Below are 27,120 nucleotides of genomic sequence, written 5' to 3' on the forward strand. Positions count from 1 at the left end.
GGACCCCACGGCCTCCGTGGCTGTGGGCATGCGCTTTACACGTCTCCGCCCAGAGTAGGGAGGCGTGCCCACGCCAGTCACAGGCGCTGCCCGTTAAATCGTAATTTTTAAGGGAGCCCGGCTCGACTCCGTACCAGTTCTCAATCATCTCTTTGATGGCATTGGCGGGCCGCTGGATAACTTCCCCCGCCGCGATACGGTTCACCACTGTCTCGTCCAGCCGCCGGATAACCCCCGCCACGAGCGACATTTTGGCGCCAGAGGAGCCCTCGTCGCGTCCAGAGGCTCACCGGAAGTGCCTTCAACCAATCACTTCAGTGCCCCGCGCCCACGTCCTTCCTTCAACCCTGGCTTTTACTGTCCTGCCCCACTCTCCAGTGGCAGCTATTGATTGGGCAGCTTGAATGTCAGTCACGTTTCTCAACTCCGTGGGTTCCTGGGCCTCTCCGTCCCTCCGTAAAGCGCCCGCTTCCCACTAGCTAGAAGGATATGCGCTTGCGCATTAGAGATCGCTGTCTGCTCTTCCTATTGGTTCGTTCCTAGGAGCTAGGGGGAATACGAACTATCCATCCAATAGGAGCAGGGATGCCGCAGCAGGGGCTGCTGTCCCTCTGCTGAGGGGATCTGGCGCAGAGCTGAGGGGGTGTTTGGCTCTTTGACTCCTCCTCTCTCCTTGCGGCCTGAGGTTGGCCCTGGTCTTGCGGCCTGCTGCAGAATGTGGATGACGCCCAAAAGGAGCAAGATGGAAGTCGACGAGGCTGGAGTTTTCCGGCCCGAGTGGACCGAGCGTTACTTGATGGAGAAGCCTCCGGAGGGCGACGGGGCCCTGTGCTTGGTGTGTCGCCGCCTTATCGTAGCTACCCGCGAACGCGACGTCAGGCGCCACTACGAGGCTGAGCACGAATACTACGAGCGGTATGTGGGGGAGGGGGAGCGCGCGGCCCTGGTGGAACGTCTGCGTCAGGGCGACGTGCCCGTGCCCGCTGTCACTTCTGAGGAGAGAGCTGCTCGTGCAGGCCTCGGCATCAGCCGCCTCTTGGCCTTGAGGGGTCGCTGCTGGGGTGAGGGGAACTTTGTATACCAGTGCATGGAGGCACTGCTAAGAGAGGTGCTGCCTGAGCATGTAGGTGTCCTGCAAGGCATTGATTTATCTCCAGCGATCACGAGACGGAGGACCCTGAGCATTGGCAGAAATCTACGCAATCAGCTTTGGACCCGAGCCAGGGACTTTAAAGCCTATTCTCTTGCCTTGGACGACCAGGCTTTTGTGGCGTATGAGAACTACCTCCTGGTCTTTATCCGCGGTGTTACCCCTGAGTTGGAGGTGCAAGAAGATCTTCTGACCTTGATCAACCTGACTTACCACTTCAGTGTTGGTGCGCTCATGTCGGCAATCCTAGACGCCCTGCAAACAGCAGGGCTTAGCTTGCAGCGAATGGTTGGACTAACCACGACCCACACTTTGAGGATGATTGGTGAGAACTCAGGACTGGTCTCATACATGAGAGAAAAGGCTGTAAGCCCCAACTGTTGGAATGTGATCCATTATTCAGGATTTCTTCATTTGGAACTGTTGAGCTCCTACGATGTAGATATTAATCAGATCATAAATACCATATCCGAATGGTTAGTTTTGATTAAGACCAGAGGCATTAGGCGACCCGAATTTCAGGCTTTAATAGCTCAGTCTGAATCAGAGCATAGCGAAAGGATTAATGGACGATGTCTGAACAATTGGCTTAGAAGAGGGAGAATTTTAAAAAGAATATTTTCTCTAAGAAAACATTTAGAAGCGTTCTTGGCTTCAGTAGGGGCAACAACAGTTCATTTCTCAGACAAGCAGTGGCTTTGTGACTTTGGCTTCTTGGTGGATATTATGGAACACCTTCGAGGGCTCAGCAAGCAATTGCGAGTTAGTAAAGTCTTTGCTGCTGCTGCCTTTGACCATATTTGTACTTTTGAAGTTAAGCTGAATTCTTTTCAGAGACATATTGAGGAAAAAAATCTAGTAGACTTTCCTGCCCTCGGAGAAATTGTTGATGAGCTTAAACAGCAAAATGAGGAAGATGAAAAGATATTTGATCCTGATAGGTATCAGATGGTGATCTGTCGTCTACAAAAAGAATTTGAGAGACATTTTAAGGACCTCAGATTCATTAAAAAGGACTTAGAACTTTTTGCCAATCCATTTAACTTTAAACCTGAACATGCACCGATTTCAGTAAGAGTGGAGCTAACAAAACTTCAGGCAGACACTAATCTTTGGAATGAATACAGAGTCAAAGATTTGGGGCAGTTCTATGCTGGACTCTCTGCCGAATCTTACCCAATTATCAAAGGGGTTGCGTGTAAGGTGGCATCCTTGTTTGATAGCAACCAAATCTGCGAAAAGGCTTTTTCGTATTTGACTCGAAACCAACACACTTTGAGCCAGCCATTGTCAGATGAGCATCTTCAAGCCCTGCTTCGGGTTGCCACAACTGAAATGGAGCCTGGTTGGGAGGATCTTGTGAGAGAAAGAAATTAATCTTAATCCATAAGCCTTTGTAGTACAACATTGAAAAACTCAACAAGAATTCAGTTGCAAAAGCCAAAATTGGTTTGATTTTTCAAGTTTACTAATTTGGATTGTGAGAAAGCAAGTTTATTACCAGCAGTCCAAATTGATCAATTCAGATCATTCTGACAGTTGCCTTTTTTTCCATGTCAAATGGCAGCATGGGACTGAAACATGAGAATGCCACTTTTAAACTTAGTTTAAAAGATAAAAGTCATTATCTTTTACTTTTATGATATAATTGATTTTAAAGAGGTTTTAATATTGGTAATGTGAGTTGAATTTGCAGTCTGTTTTTAAGGTGTTCTGAAGATATATGCCAAAAATTTTAGCTCTTATTTTAACAAAGTGTTAAAATTCTGATACATACAGTCTTAAATTATCAACTCAAATGTGTGTTTGAACCAGTTTGCAGAAACTCACATAGCAAGTTCATAAATTTCTAGAAAGGGAGAACATAACATACAGTGAAGGTATTTTGTCTTAACTATCAAAATGTTTGAGACTATGTTTTTTAAACATATTTCCGAGTCTGAGTTAAATATTGACAGATTTCCTCCCTGTCACCACCCTTTCACCCACCCCAATGGTAGTGATATTGCAAAGAGAGGAAGTACTCAAATAAAATTTTAGTCACAGAAGGAAGAATCCTTTTTAAGTTGCTGATTTAGGAGATTTTCTGCAATTTGGGAGATAAGACTAACCAATTTTGGGGGGTTTCCCCTGAATTTTTTTTACAACTAGGAGCTGTTTTATCAGCTTGCCTAGTAAAGGACTATGGTAAGTAGAGAATCTTAATGGTTGCTAGTTAGTAATTCTTTTTTCCTACTCTAGACAAGTTTGGTCCCGTTAAAAACAGGGAGGAAAAAAGATTTTTGTACTCCAGGATTGGGAAGTGTGAGATATGTTAGCTTTTTTGTCCTATCTGCATGGATGTTACTGCTTTATTAAAAAATCTGGCTTAGAGGAAATACTTTGTTTTAAAAGTGTTATAGTATCAGATTTTGTTAGAAGTTGAAAATGGATTTAATCTAGAATTTGTAACTGTCCCACATTTTCTGCATTTAAGACAGTGCACAAGTAGAAGTATTTAAGAAGCAGCCTTAAGACATATGCTTTGTGCCAAAACAGTAATTTTCAAACTTATGTTAACCATGAAAAGGCAATTGTACAGTAAAGTCAGATATGTAAAACTAATCATAAACAGGACCCAACTTATATTTATAGATCTTCTCAAGTACATTTTGAAACTCTTGTGCTAAAGTCCTGTCTTAACTATTGCAACACATTATTCTATGGTCACTAATCAGGAGATTCAAGGAACTAGGATACAACCAAGAATTTACAAGGAACTGGTGCCTGGGCAATCAAAATAGATGCCATAAGAGCCTAAGAACCAAAGTTCTGTCAGTGGTTTTCAACCAGGGGCAGTAACCCCTCCTTCCAAAGAGGATGGCGAGAAATGTATAGGGGCACTTTTTTGGTTGTCATATTTATTAGGGGCTTCTGCAGGCATTTAAACCTGGAGACCCCTACTTCCTGCAGTGCGTAAGACAGGCTCGCACAATGAAGAATTATCGCTCCCAAAATGTAGATTATTTTATTTTGAGGGACAGGGCAAATTACCGGTAGAAGCAATATTAGAAGGGCAGCTTGGGCAAACTGACAGGATATTTGATAGGGGAGACTAGCTCCAACATTCCAAGTTTGGTTGGTAAGGTGCGATAAAGGCATTGATAAGTTCCAGTAACTCACAATCGCACTTACAAATCAGTAATTAATTTTGAATAAGATTAAAGGGCTCTATCCTGTTACACATAATTAGGGCAGAAAAACAAGTGTTGTATATACTTGATACTTGTCAAGAATAGTGAAGCGTAAGCTTAAATATCTGGAAAAACAACATAGTGGATAACAAAAAGGAAAAAAACCCTAAGCCTACTCGTAATTTCCCAGTAGCTTGGAGTATTCTCTTTCCTGTCAGATGCTTTATTACTTGAGAGAAAGATTGGGAGACCTGAAAACCACTTCTACTTTCTAACCCCAGTTCCTCAGATATTGAAATCTTGTATATTTTGTGAAGTTCCAGTATGTTTTGCTTGAGGTGATAATAAAATTAGTTTGCATCATATAGTCACTGAGTAGGGGGGAGATATAAGCCAAGTATTTTAAATTGACCCTCAACTATAGAGAATTTGCTATAACTAGTCTTATTTGTAAAAAAAAAAAAAATGTATTTTACTGTTTTCTGTATTAATTCTGTAACTGCATGTCAGTCTTTCTTTTTTTATAAACATTGTAGTTGTTACTGGTCCTGTTGTATCAGTGAATATAGTTAAAATAAGCATCGTTTTTTAAAAACTCTGTCCTTACCAGTTACTGCCCTATATCTCATTCCTACTAGTTTTCTTGAAAGATTTGTATTCCCAGTCTCCTATATTGCCACTCAAACTGCTCTACCAAGCTTGCTAAGTCTTTGTCAATATTCTTACCTTCCTTTTAAATACTTGGGATTAATTTTGAGCAGATACCATCTCCAGGTATGCTTTCTAGTCTTCTTTGCAGGCACCTCTTTCTTTAAATAATCTGTTCTTAGGATTTTTAAAAAATTTTGTTTTAGGCTGTGTTAGTCTACATCTTCTTCCTAGCTGATTTCATCTCCTTCCATGGCTTCAGTTACCACCTGTATGCAAATGACTTCCAAATTCGTCTCCTTTCTAGACCTTTCCTAATTCGTTTATCTAATTGCTAACATAAATCCACTTTGCTGTCTCACAGGCACTACTTGTTGTCGATCTTGCCCCAACCCTGCTCCTCCTCTCCTGTTCCCTCTTCCAGTAAATGGCACTACCACCACCAATCATTCAGTTGCCCTTGCTCAAGCTAAAAACTGAGTCCATGACTTCCCAATTCTCCAGTGCTAGTACTATCCTAATCAGGCCATCAACTTAAATTATAGCAACAGCCTCCTCATTAGTCTCCCTTTCTCTGATTTTTATTGCTTTCCACACTGCAGCTGAATTGTTCCAAAAGACTTATGTGATCGCATCACTCCACTGCTTTTACCATTGCTCTTAGGATACAATACAAATTTTTCTTCATCTTTTAGGTGTCTATTTATATGCCATTTCATCTAGGAAGCCTTCATTGATGCCCTCTAGACTAGGTGCCCTTACTATGCATTCCCTAAACACCCTGTTTTTCCCCATACACAGCACACTTTATTGTTACTTACTGCTTATTGATCACTGCTAGACTGTAAGTTTTATAAGGGTCGGGACCGTATAAGCCTTGTTCAGTGTTCTATCTCTAGTGCTTAGCACAGTGCCTGGCATTTCAATAAATGTTTGGATAAATGAATATTTGTGTAGTGTTTTACAATCCTTGAAGCTCTTTGACAGTCTCATTCAACCTTTACATCCTGCCTTAGACTGTTCACTAGGTAATTTTTGTCCACATATTACAAATTAAGAAATGAAGCTAAGTTCTTTGTGACTAGGGACTTCATTGTATTCCCGGAATTTAGTGCAGTACTTGGCTTGGCATGTGGTTCATATGTTTATTATGTGAATGTTGTTATGGAAAGAAAGTGAAATTGCAATTTTCCCTTGTAAATATAGTAAGTAGTAAAGTCAGGATTTAAACCCAGTTGTATTCACGTAAGTCCACTGTGTAATATTAAGTTTATGTATTCATGATACGGAGTCTTAATTTTTTTTCCTGCCCTTTGTGAGCAAAAAGAGTCTTTTTTTTTTTTTTTTTAGATTTCCAAAGGAACCTACATATAGCGGGAAAAGATTGGATGACTGTTTAGTGACCTAAGACAATATTTCAGTAATTAAAAAGTTACATTCAGTATTGGGAAAAAATAATGCTGTTTAGTTAATAATCATTTTTCCTTTCGTAGCCATCAACCCTAGGAGAAAATGGCATCTATTTACTTGCTACTTTCCTTTACAAATGATTTTTGGCTCCTCTGGGATTTAAAAGTAAGTAAATCTAAAAAAAGAAAGATTGAGCCCTTCTGGCCACAAGATATTCAGTTCATTTGCTTTCATACCTGCATTATGTCCTCATCACCTCCCCATGGGACATGACCCAAAAGTGACATCTAGTTAATTTGTACTTTTTAGATTTGCTATATTTCTTTGCCTTCTTGTTCCCATGCATCTCTGACCTTAATTTTTGGGTACCTGAGGCCTTTCAGGCTTCAGTGGGAGAGCCATATCCTTAGTCACTTTTTCCTTAAGCCATTTTGTCCAATTAAGGGATTAATTAGTGTTGTAATCTTTGTTGGACTTTTAGTCTGAGGCACATTAACTTACTCAGAGTACTGAACAGTAGGGCTTTATGATCCTTGCTGCAAAACTGGGTTTTAACTAACCTTTGGTCTCAAAGATTTCTCATTTTTGTCTTAATTTTTGTCATGGAAAAGTTGCCTCATTCTACCTAGCAAGTACTTGAATTTGTGAATCCTCTCTTCCCTTTCACATCTGCCTGCAAACTGACCAGTTATTTTCTGAATTCTTCACTTTTCTGTACATTTGGTCAAGTGCAGCCAACAGCAGCTATAAAATATTTTGTTTTTCTGTCTTTCTTTAGTAAAGGGTGGATTATCTGCCTTTCAGGTTATTTCAAGGAGTAATTTCACTTCTTCATAGTAAAAATTGCCCTAAGTCATTTCTTCCATCCTCCAATGGCAATTTTCTGAATGCCTGCCAACTAACCATTAGGCCAATGTTTAGTACTTTGGGTTTTTTTTTTTTTCAATGGGGAAACATTTTCAGTGTCAGGATGGGCTAGGTTGTCATTGGGTAACAATTGCAAAATCTGATTGTCTCATACAGCTTGTCTTTTGCAGTTTGGCTAGGTCAGGGGTTGGCAAACTATGGCCCATGAACAAAATCCATCTAGGTGCCGGTTTCTGTGAATAAAGTTTTATTAGAATACAGCCTTGTCCATTCATTTACGTACTAGCTGTTGCTACTTTTGTTCTACAATAGCAGAGTTCAGTAGTTGGACGGAGAATGTGTGTCTCACAAGGCCTAAAATATTGTGTGGCCCTTTACACAAAAAGTTCGTTAATTTGTGTTCTGAGTTGCCCTCATTCTGGGACTCAGCATGACAAAACGGATAGCTTCTCACTCTGGGAAATGAACAAAGAGTATGGCAAAAAACTTAAACTCCCTTAAAGCACTGTTATTGGCCATAGCAAATCACGAAGCCACAGGAAAGTTCTAGGAGGAGTGTAATCCTTCCATGTACCTGGAAGGAAGACCAGAAATGTTTGGAAGATAATACTACTGGTTAACATATTGTTATATCTCTTCATAATTTATATACTTTCAATACATTTTTTCCATTTTATTGAGGTAAAAGTGTGCAAATTCTAAGCGTACATCTTAGATTTTTATATACATCCTTGAATGTACCACCCAGGTCATGATACAGAATATTTCTAGCACCTCAGTATGTGCCCTTAAGCTGTTCCCCCACACACAGATAACCACTATTCTGACCTTTGTCACCGTGGACTAGTTTTGCCTATTTTAAAACTTTATGTAAGTGGTATGATTATATGTACTCTTATGTCTTTTGTTCCAACATTATGTCTTGGAGAGTAATCCATGTTGTACATAGCAGCAGTTCACGTTTTACTTCTGTGTACTATTCCATTGCATGATTGTACCACAATTTATTAATCTACTCTATAGTTGATAGAGATTTAGGTTGTTTCCAGTTTGTGGTCATTATGAATAAAGTTGCTATGAAAATTATTTTTATCTGTCTTTCAGTGAAAACATGTACACCCATTCTTCATGGTATACTCTTTGGTATAAACCCTGCTTCCATATTTCCCTCATACAGTTTATTCACACAACATCTGAATGATTCTTATTTAAAAATATAAATCAGACATTGCCACTTCACTGCTCAAAATCCTCTAATGGCTTTGTATGGCTTTGTGTTACAATCGGAATAAAATCTAATATCTTTATCATGGACTATAAAGCCCTACATAATCTGTACCCACAAATAACCTGCAAACACACTTTTTCTTCCTACCCCATCTTACATCATATCCTTTGTCCTTCTTATATCTCCTCACTCTGCTCTGTACCAGACATAGTGCTTGTAAATTTGGGAATCAAGATAAATGATTTGGCCCTGTACCTAAAAGAAGGTGTAATCTAAGTAGATAATTTTGACATAAGCCATAGCACTGGTTTATGTTAAATCGGTTTCCCTAGTTTATACTAATGTTTAAGTCCTGGAAGAGATTTAGAGATTAAAATACAAAACCTTGATAAATTCAAGAAATGTATGCCATCTTGCATATTAGTTCTGATTATGAATTAAAGTATACCAACTTAAGACACTATCATCATTGTTCACTTCTATGAGGGTTAGGTGGGGGGTGGGTGGGTGGGAGGGAAGGCAGTGAAATAAAAAAGTACTGATATTAAGTCCAAAATAGCACAGGTAATAAGGAACCTCCTTAAATGTACCATTGTTGGTGGTTATAAAATAAAGAATCCAGTTATTAAACTCTCCACATTTTTTACTTTATTGAGGTACAAGAAACTGCATATATTTAAAGTATAAAATTTGATTTGTTTTGACATACATATAAAAATGTGCAGCCATCATCATGATCAAGATAACAGACATCACTCCTAAAAGTTTGCCTTTGGCTTTTTTTTGAGACAGAGTCTCACTCTGTTGCCCGGGCTAGAGTGCCGTGGCATCAGCCTAGCTCACAGCAATCTTAAACTCCTGGCTGGGCTCAAGCAATCCTCCTGCCTCAGCCTCCCGAGTAGCTGGGACTACAGGCATGTGCCACCATGCCCAGCTAATTTTTCTATGTATATTTTTAGCTGTCTATGTAATTTCTATTTTTAGTAGAGACAGGGTCTCCCTCTTGCTCAGGCTGGTCTCGAACTCCTGAGCTCAAACAATCCACCTGCCTCAGCCTCCCAGAGTGCTAGGATTACAGGTGTGAGCCACCGCGCCTGGCCTTGCCTTTGGTTTTGACTAAAGAAGGGAAATTTACTCAAGGGGGAAAGGACTTTAATGAAAGGAGGTGTCTCAGTGCAAACTGCTATAACAAATTACCATAGACTGGATGGATTACACAACAAACACATTTCTCAGTTCTAAGAAGTCCAAGGTGCCTCTAGTCTCAGTGTCCAGTGAGGGACCACTTCTGCTAATTTATAGATGACTGTCTTCTAATTATATCCTAATATGGCAGAGAGAGAGAAAACAAAGTCTCTTGTGTCTTTTTATAAGAGCACCAATCCCATCATGGAGCTCTACTCTTATAACCTAATTGCCTGCCATAGGTCTCACCTCTTAATACCATCACATTGAGGATTAGGATTTTCTATATAAGCATGGGGAGGGGCACAGACAGTCTATGGCAGGAAAATATGGGGATGTCTCTCAGAACCACTATTGTCTACTTCCTTCTCTGCATCTGCTTTCTTATCACTTTCCAGCCAGACTTTGTACACCTCCCTGGCTTCCATCACTACCCCACTCTAGTGCTACTGACCAACTGACCAGTCTCTTTATGTGCCAATTCTATAATCCTGGGCAGGAACTTGTGGCAACCCAGTCTTTGATATTGTCTTTCCTGAGGCCTGCCATATACCTGTAGTGAAGTGAGTAGTGGTTATGGAGGGGGAGAGTCCTATAATGCAGTGGTCCCCAACCTTTTTGGCACCAGGGACCCATTTCATGGAAGACTATTTTTCCTGGAGTGGTGGGGATGGGGGGACATGGTCACGGTAGGAGGACAGGAGGGGGAGGGAGAAGGCACAGCTCAGGGGGTGATAGGAGTGATGGGGAGCACCTATAAATAAGCTCACTCCTCACTTGCCTGACGCTCACCTCCTACTGTGCTCCCCATCCCTGTTCCTAAGTTTCATGGAAGACAATTTTTCCACGGATGGGGCTGGGGGTGGGTAGCAGAGCTCTCTTGCCCAGTCCCTAACAAGTCACAGACTGATACCAGTCCACGGCCTAGGGGTTGGGGACATCATCCATAATGTATTTGCTAGGGCTTTCTGGTTGTAAGAAAGCAACCTGCACTAGTCAAAGGGAGAAAAAAATATAGGAATTAGAGAAATACAGGAGTAGCTCATGGAAGCAATGTGGAGGAATGAAATTCAGTGGTTATTTAACAATTATTTAATGAAGGCCTGCCAGGTCTAGGCACTGATCTGGGCACTGGAGATTCAGCAGTAAACCAAAATGAATTTCTTATTCTCATGGTTCTTGTTTGTGACCTTTTGCACATCTGCTTCATTTTCTCTGAACACTAGCTTCAACTGCTTATTTTTCTTCATGGTTGTGAACGGAAAGATATTTTTCTCTAATATAGCTACAGATTCCCAGTCCTGCAGTTTGGATGGGCTGAGAAAGGAGACTTTAGAAGGATTTGAGCTGGGCAGGCACACCAAAAGTTGTCTTATTTAAAGCCGTCCAGTGAGTTTATTGTCTTCAATTATCAGGGTTCTCATTGACTCCTCTGAATAAGAATTTATGGAGCCGAGTGTTAAAAGATCCATAGAAAGATAGTTTATTCCAACTCCTTTGCAATGTAAAGAAATTGGGTCCTAGAGAGGTGGTTAATGTTATCCTGTTACATAGCAGAACCAAGACAAAAGCCCAGGTGTTTTTTTTTTTTTTATCTGTTCTAGTACTTTTCCCACTCTATTGCTGTTATTTCTCAACAGGCGCCATGCCTCCATTCCTTTTAAGAAACTGTTTTCTTGGTGGAAGACCTCAGAATCCTCACAGTCTTCCCTTTGGTTCTGGCTAGCAATGGCTAAGACAGGGTGTCTCTCAGTGCCTACACAGAAATCCCCCAGGAATCTAGAATTCATTGAAATTATCAATATGTTAGATATATAATACAAATTAGAAAAATTTTATATTTTGATGTTATTCTGAAATGTTTAAAAAGCACAAATATTACCTGTTCCTAGAGGGTTTGAAAAAATTTATCTGAAAAGAACAGGACTGGCCAGAGCAATTAGGCAAGAGAAAGAAGTAAAGCACATCCAAACCGGAAAGGAAGAAGTCAAATTAGCCTTGTTCACAGATGATGTGATCTTATACTTAGAAAAACCTAAAGAGTCTACCAAAAAAACTATTAGAACTTATAGACCAATCAAGTAAAGTTGCAGGACACAAAATCAACATACAAAAGTCAGTAGCATTTCTTTATGCCAACAGTGAACAATCTGAAAAAGAAATCAAGAATGCAATCCCATTTACAGAGCTATAAAAAGTATAGAATACCTAGGAATCCATTTAACCAAAGAAGTGAAAGATCTATACAAGGAAAACTATAAATCATGAAATAAATTGAAGAGGACACCAAAAATGGACAGATATTCCATGCTCATGGATTGGAAAAATTAATATTGTTAAAATGACCATACTACCCAACACAATCTACAGATTCAGCGCAATCCCTGTCAAAATAGCAATGATATTGTTCACAGAAATAGAAAAAAAAAATCCTAACATGTATGTGGAACCTCAAAAGACTCTGTAGAGCAAAAGCAATCCTGAACAAAAAGAACAAAGCTAGAGGAATCATACTACCTGACTTCAGCATTCACTGCAAAGCTATAGTAACCAAATCAGCATGGCACTGCCATTAAAACAGACACACCATTGGAACAGAGTAGAGAACATAGACATAAATCCATCCGGCCAACTCATCTTTGACAAAGGTGCCAAGAACATATAATGGATAACGGACAGTCTTTTCAATAAGTGGTGCTGGGAAAACTGGATATTCACATGCAGAAGAATGAAAATAGACCCCTAACTCTCACCATACACAAAAATCAGATCAAAATGGATTAAAGATGTGAAACCATGAAGCTATTAGATGAAAACACTGGGGAAATGCTCCAGGACAATGGGCTGGGTGAAGATTTTTTTTTGTGTGTGAAACCTCAAAGTCACAGGCAACGAAAGCAAAATAGACAAATGTGATTACATCAAGCTAAAAACCTTCTGCACAGCAAAGGAAACAATCAATAAAGTGAAAAGACAACCCACAGAAGAGGAGAAAATATTTTCAAACCATCCAGAACAAGGGATTAATAACCAGAATTAGGAGCTCAAACAACTCAGTAGCAAAAAAACCCTAATAATCCAATTAAAAATGGGCAAAAGATCTGAATAGACATTTCTCAAAAGAAGACATACAAATAGCCAATAGGTATATGAAAAAATGCTCAACATCACTAATCATCAGAGAAATGCGAATCAAAACAACAATGAGATATCACTCCTCAGTTAAAATGGTTTATATCAAAAAGACAGGCCAGGCATGGTGGCTCACATCTGTAATCCTAGCACTTTGAGAGGCCAAGATGGGAGGATCACTTGAGGCCAGGAGTTCGAGACCAGCCTGGGCAACTTAGCAAGACCCTATCTCTACCAAAAAAATAGAAAAATTAGCTGGTCGTGGTGGCACGTACCTGTAGTCCCAACTACTCAGGAGGCTGAGGCAGGAGGATTGCTTGAGCCCAGGAGTTTGAGGTTGCAGTGAGCTATGATGATGCCATTGCACTCTAGCCTGATCAACAGAGTGAGACCCTGTCTTAAAAAAGAAAAAACCATGGTGGTAAACCGATGCTGGCAAGGACGTGGAGAAAGGGGAACCCTCATATACTGTTGGTGGGAATGTAAATTAGTATAGCCACTGTGGAGAACAGTAGGGAGGTTCTTCAAAAAATAAAAATAGAACTACCATATGATCCAGTTATTCCACTACTGGGTATGTATCCAAAAGAAGGGAAATCAATATATGGATATTGCACTCCTGTGTTTATTGCAGCTCTATTCACAATGGCCCAAATATGGAATCCACCTGAGTGTCTATTGACAGATGAATGGATAAAGAAAATGTGGTACATATACACAATGGAATATTATTAATCCATAAAAAGAATGAAATCCTGTCATTTTCACCAACATGCATGTAACTGTAGGTCATAATGTTAAGTGAAATAAGCCAAGCACAGAAAGACAAATATCAAATACTCTCACTCATATTTTGGAGCTAGAAAAGTGGATCTCATGAAGATAGAGAGTAGATTGGTGGTTATCAGAGGCTGGAAAGGATAGAGGAGAGAGGAGGATGAAGAAAGGTTGATTAATGGGCACAAATATGTGGTTTGATAGAAGAAATAAGACCTAGTGTTTGATAGATCAGCAGGGTGACTATAGTTTGTAGTAATCTATTGTACATTTCAAAGTAGCTGGAAGAGAATAATTTGACTGTTTCTAGCATAAAAAAAAAGACAAATATTTAAGATGATGGATATCCCTAGGAAACTAATTTGATCTTTATAAATTATATGAATGTATTAAATTATCACATGTACCCAGAAACTATGTACATCTATTATGCATCAATACAAATATTGTTTTGTTTTTTTTTAAAGAATGGGACTGGTGCCACTTTAGGTAGTTCTTTGAGAACATATCCATTTCTTCTCTTATACATATTCAACTAATTTCAGTTTTTTGGATTTTTCTAGGAAATTTTCCATTGAATTAAGGTTTTCAAATTTAATGAGTTGTTTATAGCATTTTTTTTCTCTTCTATATCTCTAGTTATAATACTGTCTCTCTCATTCCTAATCTTTGGGCTTTCTCTTTTTTTTTTTTTTAAAACAGAGTCTCACTTTGTTGCCCGGGCTAGAGTGAGTGCGGTGGTGTCAGCCTAGCTCACAGCAACCTCAAACTCCTGGGCTTAAGCGATCCTTCTGCCTCAGCCTCCCGAGTAGCTGGGACTACAGGCATGCGCCACCATGCCCGGCTAATTTTTTCTATATATATTTTTAGTTGTCCAGATAATTTTTATTTCTATTTTTAGTAGAGACGGGGTCTTGCTCAGGCTGGTCTCAAACTCCTGACCTCGAGCGATCCACCTGCCTCGGCCTCCCAGAGGGCTAGGATTACAGGCGTGAGCCACCGCACCCGGCCTGGGCTTTCTCTTTTTAATTAGCTTCACTACAGATTTATTTTTGTCCCTTTCAAAGAGTTTGCTACTGCATTTATATATTAGTGTTATTTTTTAATTTATTGATTTCTGCTTTTTAAAATTTATTCTTCCTATTTTCTTTTTTCCATTAGATTATATTTTCTGTATCCTTGAGTTGAATATTTTTACACCTTGGTTAGTAATTAACCTGTACTCATTGTACATCAAACCCGTTATAAATATAAAGTAAATTTCTAAGGCCTATATTATGCCTTTTATTGCCTTGAATTCTTATTTGACTCATGTAAATGCCGTGTTGTGTCACTGAGATACCTCCTTTAGCACTGAAGGTCTTATTTCATCTCTAAAAAACAACATAATCTTATTAATTACAATGCCATTGTCACACCTGATAATAATTTTTTTTTTTTTTTTTTTGAGACAGAGTCTCACTTTGTTACCCGGGCTAGAGTGAGTGCCATGGCATCAGCCTAGCTCACAGCAACCTCAAACTCCTGGGCTTAAGCGATCCTACTGCCTCAGCCTCCCGAGTAGCTGGGACTACAGGCATGAGCCACCATGCCCGGCTAATTTTTTTGTATATATATTTTTAGTTGGCCAGATAATTTCTTTCTATTTTTAGTAGAGACGGGGTCTCACTCTTGCTCAGGCTGGTCTCGAACTCCTGACCTCGAGCGATCCACCCGCCTCGGCCTCCCAGAGCTAGGATTACAGGCGTGAGCCACCGCGCCCGGCCCTGATAATAACTTTTTGGCAAAACCTAATGCCTAGATGATATCCAAATTTTCCCGGTTGTTTACAAAAATGACTTTTTAAAAAACAACTTTTTACAGTTAGTTTCTTCAAATCAGGATCCAAACAGGGTCTACACATCATATTTGGTTATTGTGTCTCTTAAATGTCATTTAGTCCAGAGGAGTCCCTCTGCCTGTTCCCCATTTTTTTCATGCAATTGTCTTGTTGAAGAAACCAGGTCAGTTGGATAGAATATGCCACATTCTAGATTTGTTGGTTTTCTTCCTTGTTGTGTTATTTAATTTGTTCCTCTATCCTCCGTATTTCGTGTAATCTTGAAGTTAGTTCTAAAGGCTTGATTAGATTCGGGTTTAACTATTCTGGCTAGAATACTGAAAAGGTGGTTTAGTAATGATGAGATTGGTCAGCGGGTTCAGATAGTTACAGCCTGATCCTGCCATTAACAGGTTCCCTATCAGTCTTCCGCCCAGTGGTTTTGATCCATTGGTTATTGTTGTCTGGGTCTGTTGTTTCATTAGGATTTGCAATATAGTGATTTTTCTAACTTTATCATTCCTTCTACACTTATTTATTAGCTGAATTTTTTCTGTAAAGCAGAACTTTTTCTTATTAACTAGGACTATTTGGTTACTTTGAAATATTGTTTAAAGTAGACATGCAAAGGAGTCACAGACAAGATCCATGAGGAAATTTATTTTGCTTTACTGCTGAATCTCTAGTGCCCAGACCAGTGCCTGTCCCTAAGAGGTCTTCATTAAATAATTGTTGAAGGCAGAATAAATGCTTAATTCTTCCCCTTTAATTACTAATTTTCAAAGTTAGGATTTAGTGTCTCTCTCCTGTTTTTCACTTGTGGACTTTTTAATAATATATAAACTTACGGATTTTCATATTTTCATAATATGAAAAATATTTTCATATTTTTAGTTATTTCAGTTTGCGGTCATTATTTCTTTTGGTGCTTATTACTTATGTTGCCTCATCTTTGAGGAAGGCACCATCACTGGGAGCTTTTTAAAAAAAGTCTGGCTATGTTTTCCAGCTGGAGTCCAGTGGCTAATCACAAGTGTGGTCATGGTGCACTACAGCCCCAAACTCCTGGGCTCAAGTGATCCTCCTGCCTCAGCAGGAGTAGCTGGGGCTACAGGGACACACCACCTTGCCTGGCTGGGGAGCTTTTATTGAGTTTCTTCCTGTATCCTTTGTTATAACCTCATTAGTCTTTGATAGCTTTCATACATTTCTGTACAAGACGTTTCAGGCTCATCTTTATATTCCTACTCCTTACATGGTAGGAAGCCCCAGCTCCTTGAAATACAGAATGGTAGTCAGAGACCACAATTAGGATGTTAATGTTGCTTGTTTTTCATGTGCTATCATTGCTTCTAGGTCTTTCCAGTTTGCAGAGCTAAGAAATACGTATTTTTTTTCTTTTCTTTTTTTACTCTCCTTGTTTCTCAGGTGAGAAATACATATTATTGATGAGAAAAAATAAGATCATATTGACTTTTCCAATTTAACATTACAGAAATTTTACTTAACGTCTTTGATTTTGTACTTGTATTTCTTTTTCTTTTGTACTCAAAATATTTGTTTCTAAAATATTAGCATAATATTTTCCCTATAATATCAAAGGTTTTTCCTATATCAAAATACTTTCAAAATAACAATATTTTAAATAATTTAATAATATTACTAACAGATTACCAAATGAAGTTGGGATTTCTGTGTAGTTCAGTTGTCTTTACAATATATTCCACATTCTTGTACAGTCAAAATATTGTGCTCTAAAGCCAATTAAAATAAGTATTTTTGTGTGTATGGTTATATCACCAACTTGATATTCATTTAAGTTTATTTGTTTCCTTTTGGGGCAAGTTTTAGGTTGCTTTTTATTTTTTATTTAATTTTATGTTTTATATATAAAAAGAAAGTATTGCTTCTCAAGAAAAAACTATATGATAAGTCTCATTTTCATTTTTCCTTTTGTTAACAGGGTGCCAGACTATCTGGAATTAATGCTGGGTGCTCACTATCTGGGATTAATCCTGGGCTCTCTCTGCAGATTGTTCAGAGAAAGAACTAGCTAGGCTCTCATCCTTTTCCTTAATGGAATGATGGCACCTGTGGGGAGAGAGTCAACTGCAGAACGAGAGAGAACACCATCTATACAAGACTGCCCTCACTTCTAACACAAGTGGAAGTTCAAACTACACTCAGGTTTAATAATTTGCTAAAAAGACTCACAGAACTCACTGAAAGCTGATATACTTATGATTATGGTTTATTATAGGAAAAGGATACAGATTAAAATCAGTCCAGGAAAGAAGCACATAGGGCAGAGTTTGGGAAAGTGCCAACAAGGAGATTCTAAACAAGGAGTACCAAACATGGAGTCTGGATGTGTTACTTTCCTGGCATTAATGTGGGACCATAGGCACAGAGTATTGTCAGCCAGGTAGACTCACCCAAGCCTCAATGCCCAAAGTTTTTACTGGGTTCCATTATGTAGGTATGATTGATTGCCCAGGTGACTGACTTCCATCCCCAGTCTTCAGCCCCTCTGAGTATGACCCAAAGCCCCCAACATAAATCACACTGTTTGTCTTTCTGGTATGGTCATCCCCCATTCTAAATCATATTGTTAGACTATTGGGTGTGGCCAAAAGCCCCAAGTAAAAATAATCCTATCAGGCACAGTATTCCAAGAGCTTAGAAATTACTTCCCAGAAACCAAATGGAAAGGCCCGATCCCTTTTTTGGATAAGGTTAAATTATGTACTACACAGCTCCTATCCTATACTCAGTTTCTCATGGCATTGGTAGCTTCCCTCACTTATCAAGGGCTTGTAGAATACCACAGGATTTAAGGTCCCCAGGTGCAAGGTAGCTGACTTTCCTAGACAACTCTTATGAATAACTGTCATCTCCAATCCCAGACTGCCTGCCATCAGCCTGTTTACTCTGCCGTTGATGAGGTCCCTTCGTCATTTGTCCTGTAAGAAAGGAGACCCACAGTGGGGAGGAGTTCCTCTGTTGGAATAGAAACAAACTATGTCCAGCATATATATATATATATATATATCTTTTTTTCCACCAGCTACCAAATGTTAATGATTCTTAAAGCTTGTGGGTGGGTACTTGGAGGTCTTTCATCTTTTGTGTATGTTTGAAAATTCCACAATAAAAATATTTTAAAACATGAATCACGTTTACACCCAATAAGATGGCTACTATCAAAAAAATCAGAGAGTAAATGTTGAGGGGGATGTGGAGAAATTGGAACATTTGTGCTGTGTAGTTGGGAATGTAAAATAGTGCAGCTACTATGGAAAACAGTATAGCAGTTACTCAAAAATTAAAAATAGAATTACCATATAACCCAGTGTAACAGAAGTAAGGGCCTGAAAAAGGGAAAAATGTATTACAAGTTGTCTTCTTAACAACCCCCCTCCCACCTTTTGGGAATTAAAACCTGCATTCTTGCCCAAGTTCAGTAATCAGAAGGGCAAAGGAATGTTTCTTTGTTCTTTGTATTACAGGAGATGGCTCAACAGAATTGTCTGAGGAGAGGTTGTCTTCACTGGAGATGCTATAGTTAAACAACAATAGTCTGAAGCTGAAAACTCCCTTTAAAAGCTTTGTATTTCTGCTTAAAGGGAGGATGATATTACTTTAACATGAGAGTCTGCCATCTTCCTCATTTGCCAGCAAATTAATAAATGTCTCTTTCCTTTTCCTCAAACCACTTGTCCTCATTCTTTGTTTGGCTATGGGGACAAGTACCGAACTTTCGGTAATACCAGCAATTCCACTTCTGGGTACATACCCAAAAGAAGTGAAAACAAGGACTCTAACATTTTCATAGCAGCATTATTCACAATAGACAAAAGGTGGAAGCAACCCAAGTGTTTGACAAATGAATGCATAAACAAAATGTGGTATATACATACAATGGAATAGTATTTAGCCTTAAAAAGGAAAGACATTTTGACATATGCTACAATATAAACGAACCCCAAGGGCATTATGCTAAGTGAAATAAGCTTGTCACAAAGACACCAAATGTTGTTTGATTCCACTTATATGAAGGTACCTAGAGTAGGCAAATTCACAGAGACAGAAAGTAGAATGGTGGTTGTCAAGGGCTTTTGGGTAGGGGGTCATGGGCGTTATTGTTTATTGGGTAAAGAGTTTCAATTTTGCAAGAGAAAGAGATCTGGAGATGGATGGTGTTAATGGTGGCACAACAATGTGAATGTACTTAGGGCCACTAAACTATACAGTTAAAAATGGTTAAGATGGTAAATTTTATGTGTATTATATCACAATTTTGAAAAAAAGGATCAAGTTTAAGTATGCTATAAAGTTAAACATAAACCTATCCCACGTCTGAGCAATTTCACTCCTGGGTATTTACTCAAGAGAAATGAAAACATGTCCGTAGAAATGTTCATTGTTTAAATATGTTCATAGCAGCTTTTTTTGGAGTAATAACCAAAAACTGGGAACAAACCAATGTCTGTCGACAGGAAGTGTATAAATAAAATGTGTTATATCCATACAATGGAATACTAATCTGGAACAAACTACTGATACACTTAACAATATGGATGAATGTCAAAAACACTATTCTGAGGAAAAGAAACCAGATCCAAAAAGAAACATACTGGTTTTATGAAGACCGACAGCAGAAGAATCCAAACAATGGTGATAGAAATCAGAGCTGGGGTTGGGTTGGTGTGGAGGCCAAGATGGGGTTTGGGGGTGTGGAGGTGTTACTGACTAGACAGGTCCAAGAAGGAACTTTCTGTGAGTATTTATATCTTGACTGGAGTGTATATATTTGTCAAGTATATATATTTGTCAAAACTTGTCAAATTGTATACTTAAGATCTGTGAACTTTATGTTATTTATACCTCAACATGATTATTAATAGTATTAAGAAAAAATAAGTTCCTCTTCTTGCTCTCCCTCTTTCCCCCTGGGGTCAATGAAGCAAGTATGGAAAAAGAAATGTGGTTTTGATGTTATTCTGTGTGCTATGATGTATATCATCTATAAAACGACTGCTATTCATTTCTCATGAGTAGATTTGCTTATAGCAAAGCAAGGCAGCAGGTCACTGCTGACTGGTGTAGCCCGTTAGCTAGTGTCACAGGTGACAAAGAGGGAAGTGAGAGCTAGCAAGTGTAGCTGGATACAGTGTTCCTGTAGCTGGAGAGCAGCACACTGGGGCAAGAGAGAGTTCAGGAAGCACAGCTCATGAGGAAAGTTGCTTGGTGAACAGCAGGCCTCAGCATTATTTTTGGTATCAGTGAAGAGCTGGTTTCCCTGGCAACAGGAGCCTACTTAATGAATGGTGTCAGGCAGCAGGCACGAACGTATCCGCAGCAAGCGTACATAAAGAAAGAAGGCCTCTTCACTGAATACTCCCTTTTAGTCTGCATAGTCAGGTCTGTCAATGGTTTTATAAAAAAATCAGCGTGCCGAAAGACATAATGAAGAGCTTCGGTGCCCTTACCCACTTCTTCCCTCCCTCATTCCTCCCCCTAGTAACAACCACTTATAACCTTTCTTTTATTAATTCTTTTGGTTTCATATATATCTTTATATATTGCTAATTCCTGATTTATCAACTCTAGTGTCTATTTATTGCCTATTATGATCAATAATTGATTTAGCTAATTTATTCCACCCATTTCTCTTTTGTCTTCTTGCCATAGTTGTATCATTGGTTTTCTTTCCATTGGTTACTTTTACGAATTTAGATTCTATTTTTAAAATATTTGTTTTTTATTCTGTCAGTTTTCACCAGTGTTGTGTGGCTTTTCCCCTGCCCTTTCCTCCCACGTCTACCTCCTAGTTTCTGTGAATGCCACTTTGTATTTACATTGTTTGGGTTGACAAAATTTACATTCTGTACATAAATCATAACTGAACCCCCATACTTTATCTATAGGTTGATGATACAAGTTAAAAATTAATAAATAATATTAAATTGTTATGACATATTATTACGTTTTCTTCTATACTTATAATGTCATGACCCTGGACCCCTCAAAGGACAGCATGCCTAGAAAATTGTAAAATAGAGTCTCTTTTCTTAAACTACCACAGTTGCTCAAATTTATACCTCATTTTAGTTTACTTCAAATCTGGATTGTAATGTTTCTGTCTTCTTGGAATAGCCTTCTTCACTAAAGCATGGGTATCTGTTAGTTTCTTTCTTATTCCATAATTTCTCAGGGTCTATTTTAGAATTTTCCTTAAGAACACCTTTTTGGAGCCCATGGACCTCCTGTTTTAATTTGGACCAATTTCTTTCAAACCCCATGATTTCTGTCATCTGGGGTTCCTTTTTTTATATTAACAAGGTTAGTTCTGTCAATTCTTGCTTTCTACATAATCCTCACACTTGATTTCTTGGCCAACATCTTCAATTATCTCCTTTAGAAAGGGAAAATAGGCCAGACGAGGTGGCTCACACCTGTAATCCTAGTGCTCTGGGAGGCCAAGGCCGGAGGGTCACTTGAGCCCAGGAGTCTGAGGTTGCTGTGAGCTAGGCTGACGCCACGGCACTCACTCTAAAGCGAAACTCTGTCTCAAAAAAAAAAAAAAAAAAAGAAAGAAAGGGAAAACAGTAGATAAGCTCTCTTAATCTTTATAGGTGTAAGAATGGCTTTAGGTTATCCCCAATCTTGATAGCTAGCTTTGCTAGTTATAGATTCTTAGGTTTAAAATTATTTTCCCACAGAACTTTGAAGTGTGCTCCACTTAAAAAATTAAGAAATTAAAAAACTTTAAAAATTGGGAAATAGAGCACATATATACAGAAAAGTATGTAAATACAAATGTGTATCTTAATGAATTGTTTTAAACTGCATATCCGTATAACCACCATCTAGGCATAAAATAAGATTTTGTGAAAACTCTAGGAGTCGGCATCAACAATCTCCACCCACCCCCTCAGCTCCGTATGCCCCTTTCCAATTCCAGTGTTCCCTTTCCCTCTCAGAAATATCCACAAGTCTGTGAATATTTATGGAAATAACTTTCTTACTTTAAAAAAATAATGTTATCATATAAATATGCATCCCTACACATATAATTTAGTTTGCTTATTTTTGAACTTCACATAAATGGAATAATGTAGTATGTATTATTTTGTGTTTGGCTTTGTTTACTCAATATTATGCTTTAAAATTCATCCATGTTGTTGCATGTAGCTACAGTTCATTAATTGTCTTTGCTGTGCAGTATTTCAGTGGATGAATCTAATACAATGTATTTATCCCTTCAACTGTTGATATATATTTATTTAGGCTGGTTCTAGTCTGGGGCTGTTATGAATAATGCTACTATGAATATCTTTGTATGTGTCTTCTGGTCCCAATGTGAAGGAGAATTTTTGACTACTCGTTCTACCAATTACTGAGATACTTTTGTTCAAATCTCCCATCAGCATTGTGAGTTTCTGTTTGTGGTTCTGACCACGTTAGCTTTATAAATGTCAAGGCAATATTATTTGGTAAACATATATATTTTAAAATGTTAATTATTCTTGGTGACTTGAACCTTTTATGATAATGAAGTGGCTCTCTCTAATGCTTTTTTGTCCTAAATTCTGTTTTGTCTCGTATTAATATACCTAGACCAGGTTTATGTCTTTTTTTATTGTGGTAAAATACACATAATATAAAAATTTCTATTTTAACCATTTTAAAGTGTACAATTCAGTGGCATTAGGTACATTCACAGTGACCACTATCTTGTTCCAGCACTTTTTCATCATTCCAAACAGAAACTCTATATCAGTTAAATAATAACTGCCCCCCTACCCCTCCCTTCAGCTCCTGGTAACCACTATTCCATTTTCTGTCTTTATGAATATGACTATTCTAGGTACCTCACATAAGTGGAATTATCCAATATGTTTCCTTTTGTGTCTGGCTTATTTCACTTAGCATGTTTCCAAGGTTCATCCATGTTGTACCATACATTAGTACATCATTCCTTTTATGGCCAAATAATATCCCATAATATACCATATTTTATCTATTCATCAGTTGGTGGACATTTGGGTTGTTTCCATCTTTTGGTTAAGAAAAATAGATAAATTGGGCTTTATAAAAATTAAAAACTTTTGTATCTCAAAGGACACTATGAAGAGAATGAAAAGGCAAGCCACAGAATGGGAGAAAATATTTGCAAATCATATACCAGATAAGTGATTTATATTAAGAATATATAATGAATTCCTACAACTCAACAGCAACAAAACCAAACAACCCAATAAAAAAAAATGGGCAAAGGGCTTGAACAGCCATTTCTTAAAGAAGATACAGAAATGGCCAACAAACACATGAAAAGATGCTCAACATCACTAATCATTAGGAAAATGCAAATCAAAACTTGAATGTGTTGCCACTTCCTGCTATCCCACCCACTAGGATAGCTGTAAAAAAAAAAAAAGAAAATAACAAGTGTTGACAAGGATATGGAGAAATTGGAACTTTCATATATTACTGGTAGGAATGCAAAATGGAGCAACCACTTTGGAAACAGCTGGTGTTTCTTCAAAAAGTTAAACAGAATTACTATATGACTCCGTTATTCCACTCCTAGGCATGTATCCAAAATAAATGAAAACACATACTCAAACAAACATATGTATATATGTGTTCATAGTAGCACTATTCACAATAGTCAACATGTCCCTCAACAGATTAATGGATAAATAAATTTCGACATATAATACAATGGAATATTATACAGCTATTAAAAGAAATGAAGTACTGTTGCATGCAACAACATAGATGAACCTCCAAAACATTATGCTAAGTGAAGGAAGCCAGAAACAAAGGGCTAAATATTATATGACTCCATTTATTTAAAATATCTAGAATAGATAAATTTATAGAGACAGAACACAGACTGATAGCTGCCAAAGGCTAAGAGGAGGGGGATGAGAGAAACCACTTAAAGGGGGAAGGGTTTTATTGTGGAGTGATGGAAATTTTTTAGAGCTAGATAGAGGTGGTGGTTGTACAACATGGTGAATTTTACTAACTGTCACTGAATTATTCACTTTAAAATGGTTAGTTTTAAGTTATGTGAATTTCACCTCAATAAATTATTTTTTAAAATATTGTGTTAGTCTGTTTGGGCCACTATAACAAAATATCTTGGACTAGGTAATTTATAAATAATAGAAATTTATTCCTCACAGTTCTGGAGGCTGGGAAGTCCAAGATCAAGGCACCAGCAGGTCTGGTATCTGGTGAAGGCTTGCTCTCTGCTTTGTAGAAGGCACCTTTTTGCTGCACCCTCACATGGTGGAAGTGCAGAGGGCAAAAGGGACTAACAGGCCCTTAAGCCCGTCTATAAGGGCACCCATCCCATTCACAAAGGCAGAGCACTCATGACCTAATCACTTCTAAAGGCCTACCTCCTAAAACTGTTGCATTGGGGATTAAGTTTCAAGGCAAATTTTGGAGGGCCACAAATATTCAAACTATAGCAAATGAATATCTAAGTATCTTTTTTAATTTCAAAATATTAATGAGAACAAATGTTTTTGTTACACAGATAGCTTTTGTTTTGTTTTGTTTTTGAGACAGAGTCTTGCTTTGTCACCCAGGCTAGAGTGCAGTGGCATCATCATAACTCACTGCAACCTCAAACTCATAGGCTCAAGAGATCCTCCTGCCTCAGCCTGACTAATAGCTGGGACTATATAGGCTAATTTTTCTATTTTTAGTAGAGACTGGTCTGGATCTTGCTCGGGTTGGTCTCGAACTCCTGAGCTCAAGGGATCCTCCTGCTTTGGCCTCCCAGAATGCTAGGATTACAGGCACAAGCCACTGTGCCTGGCTCACAGATAGCTTTATAATGCTTTAGTCAGGGCAATAAGTGTGCCTATCACCTAAATAATGTTCACTGTACCTTTTAGGTAGGTTTTTACCCCTCTAAGTATCTTATTTTCCTTGGAGTGATCGTAAAATGGTACTGTGTGTTATTAAAGTGTTTTTTTCCCCTGTTTCCTGAATCATCTCTATTCCCTCTGGGGTCACGTTTTTAATCCTGTTTATTTGTCCTTGTCTTTGATGTATAGGTTTTCCTCAAATGTGTGGAGTCCCTTGATTGACTAGTCACATCTATTAATGAAGAGACAGGGAAGCTGACTGAGCTAGCTCGGCACACATAAGGATAGTTGACTGGGTTTAATTGGCAAGGAGATGGGGAGGGGTAAAGAGAAGGGCTTTATCCTGGGGCATCTACACCCTTCCTAGCTGGTATCTTGACATCATGAAGGCTGAATCTTCCGAGAATGAAGCTTTGAAAACACTGTGTCTGAACCCCACACTATCTCTAAACTTTCCATTACATGAGCCAGCACATATCCATTTAAGGTAATTTGAGTTGCATTCTCTGATACTTAAAACCAAAAGCATTTCAATGGAATTGTTTTTCATTTAAACTGAAATAAATCTCTTTCTATATTATTATACAATGTCCAACAATTTCATATGGCTGATGGTTCATGGAGACCATATGAACAAGTCTAGTTCTTTTGAATTGTTTGCTAATTATCAATAGTGACCATTTCAGGGTAAAGGGATTAGGAGTGACATCTTTTTACCCTCACTTTTCTGAAAACGCGATAAAATGTTTTTGGAGCTGTAAAAAACTTGATCTAAGATGTCATCCTTATGTAAGTACACTAGGCAGAATTTTTTTTTAAAAAGCACCTGTAGTATGTAAAGCCCTGTGGAGGAAGGAAAGATGAATAAACCTCTGATCCTAAAGAATTTGTAGACTAGTAAGGAGGAAAACAGAGAGAAGGAATAAGCAGGGAGGGAGGGCCTGACTGTGAAGAGAGTGGCGTATGGGCTTTTTTGCTTGATCTCAGCTAACGTAAAGAGAAATCTCTGTGTGACATTTAAATGTCACTAACGTTGCATCTATAAACGTGCTGAGCTTGAGTATTGCATTGAGGTAAAAAGTGAGCCTGCCAGTGGATCACGTGGCTGTACACTCTGGCCACATGGTGGCGGCATACCTAAATGAAAGGAGCAGCTCCTGGGTAGCAAGTCCCTCCGGGACTGAAGCTGGGGACAAGAAGCAACAATGATCCTATCACCATAGGAAGCAAACACCTTTATGGGTGTGGCACAGCTCAAGATGGCTGTGAGCAGAGTCCTGGAGGCACATTCTAATTCTTTTTTTTTTTTTTTTTTTTTTGGGTCAGAGTGTCACTTTGTTGCCCTGGCTAGAGTGAGTGCCCTGGCATCAGCCTAGCTCAAAGCAACCTCAGACTCCTGGGCTCAAGCAATCCTACTGCCTCAGCCTCCCGAGTAGCTGGGACTACAGGCATGTGCCACCATGCCCGGCTAATTTTTTTCATATATATTTTAGTTGGCCACCTAATTTGTTTCTATTTTTAGTAGAGACGGGGTCTCGCTCTTGCTCAGGCTGGTCTCGAACTCCTGACCTCGAGCGATCCACCCCCCTCTGCCTCCCAGAGTGCTAGGATTACAGGCGTGAGCCACCGCGCCCGGCCCACTTTCTAATTCTTATCATCCCACCACCTCACTTGCCCTTACACAACCCTCTCTCCATAGTTCCCCTTTAAGAATCCTTCATTATAATCACTTTGTTTCATTTGTCTTACCTGCCACCCCTACAGTCATCACCGCCAGAGACCATCACAAGCTTTCCGTCTTTTGAGCCGTTAGTTTCCTTTCCAGATTGCTCTTC

General features: G+C 38.8%; 2 protein-coding genes across 3 annotated transcripts in view; one reads left to right on the plus strand and one right to left on the minus strand.

Moving 5' to 3' along the window:
• Window positions 1-468, minus strand: part of MLH1 (mutL homolog 1) — a 50,827-nt gene extending 50,359 nt beyond the window's left edge. The window contains exon 1 of one of the 2 annotated variants that reach the window (XM_045536822.1): window positions 135-420. In XM_045536822.1, coding sequence (XP_045392778.1) covers window positions 135-250 — 116 coding nt within the window. In that variant the 5' untranslated portion in view covers window positions 251-420. Of the gene's footprint in view, window positions 1-134 lie in introns of both variants that reach the window. The other variant, XM_045536813.1, reaches the window with a different exon arrangement.
• Window positions 367-18,413, plus strand: EPM2AIP1 (EPM2A interacting protein 1). The gene is made up of 2 exons (XM_045537037.1): window positions 367-3,337; window positions 17,353-18,413. Exon 1 carries the CDS (start codon window positions 716-718, stop codon window positions 2,525-2,527), a length of 1,812 nt encoding a protein of 603 aa, XP_045392993.1. The 5' UTR covers window positions 367-715; the 3' UTR covers window positions 2,528-3,337; window positions 17,353-18,413.
• Window positions 18,414-27,120: the final 8,707 nt, after the last annotated feature.

This window comes from Lemur catta, chromosome 1 (assembly GCF_020740605.2).
Source record: "Lemur catta isolate mLemCat1 chromosome 1, mLemCat1.pri, whole genome shotgun sequence".
NCBI classification, from domain to species: domain Eukaryota; kingdom Metazoa; phylum Chordata; class Mammalia; order Primates; family Lemuridae; genus Lemur; species Lemur catta.

Excerpts from the sequence above, each read along its gene's own strand:
- EPM2AIP1 (XM_045537037.1), top strand. The coding sequence starts at position 716 with ATGTGGATGACGCCCAAAAGGAGCAAGATGGAAGTCGACGAGGCTGGA.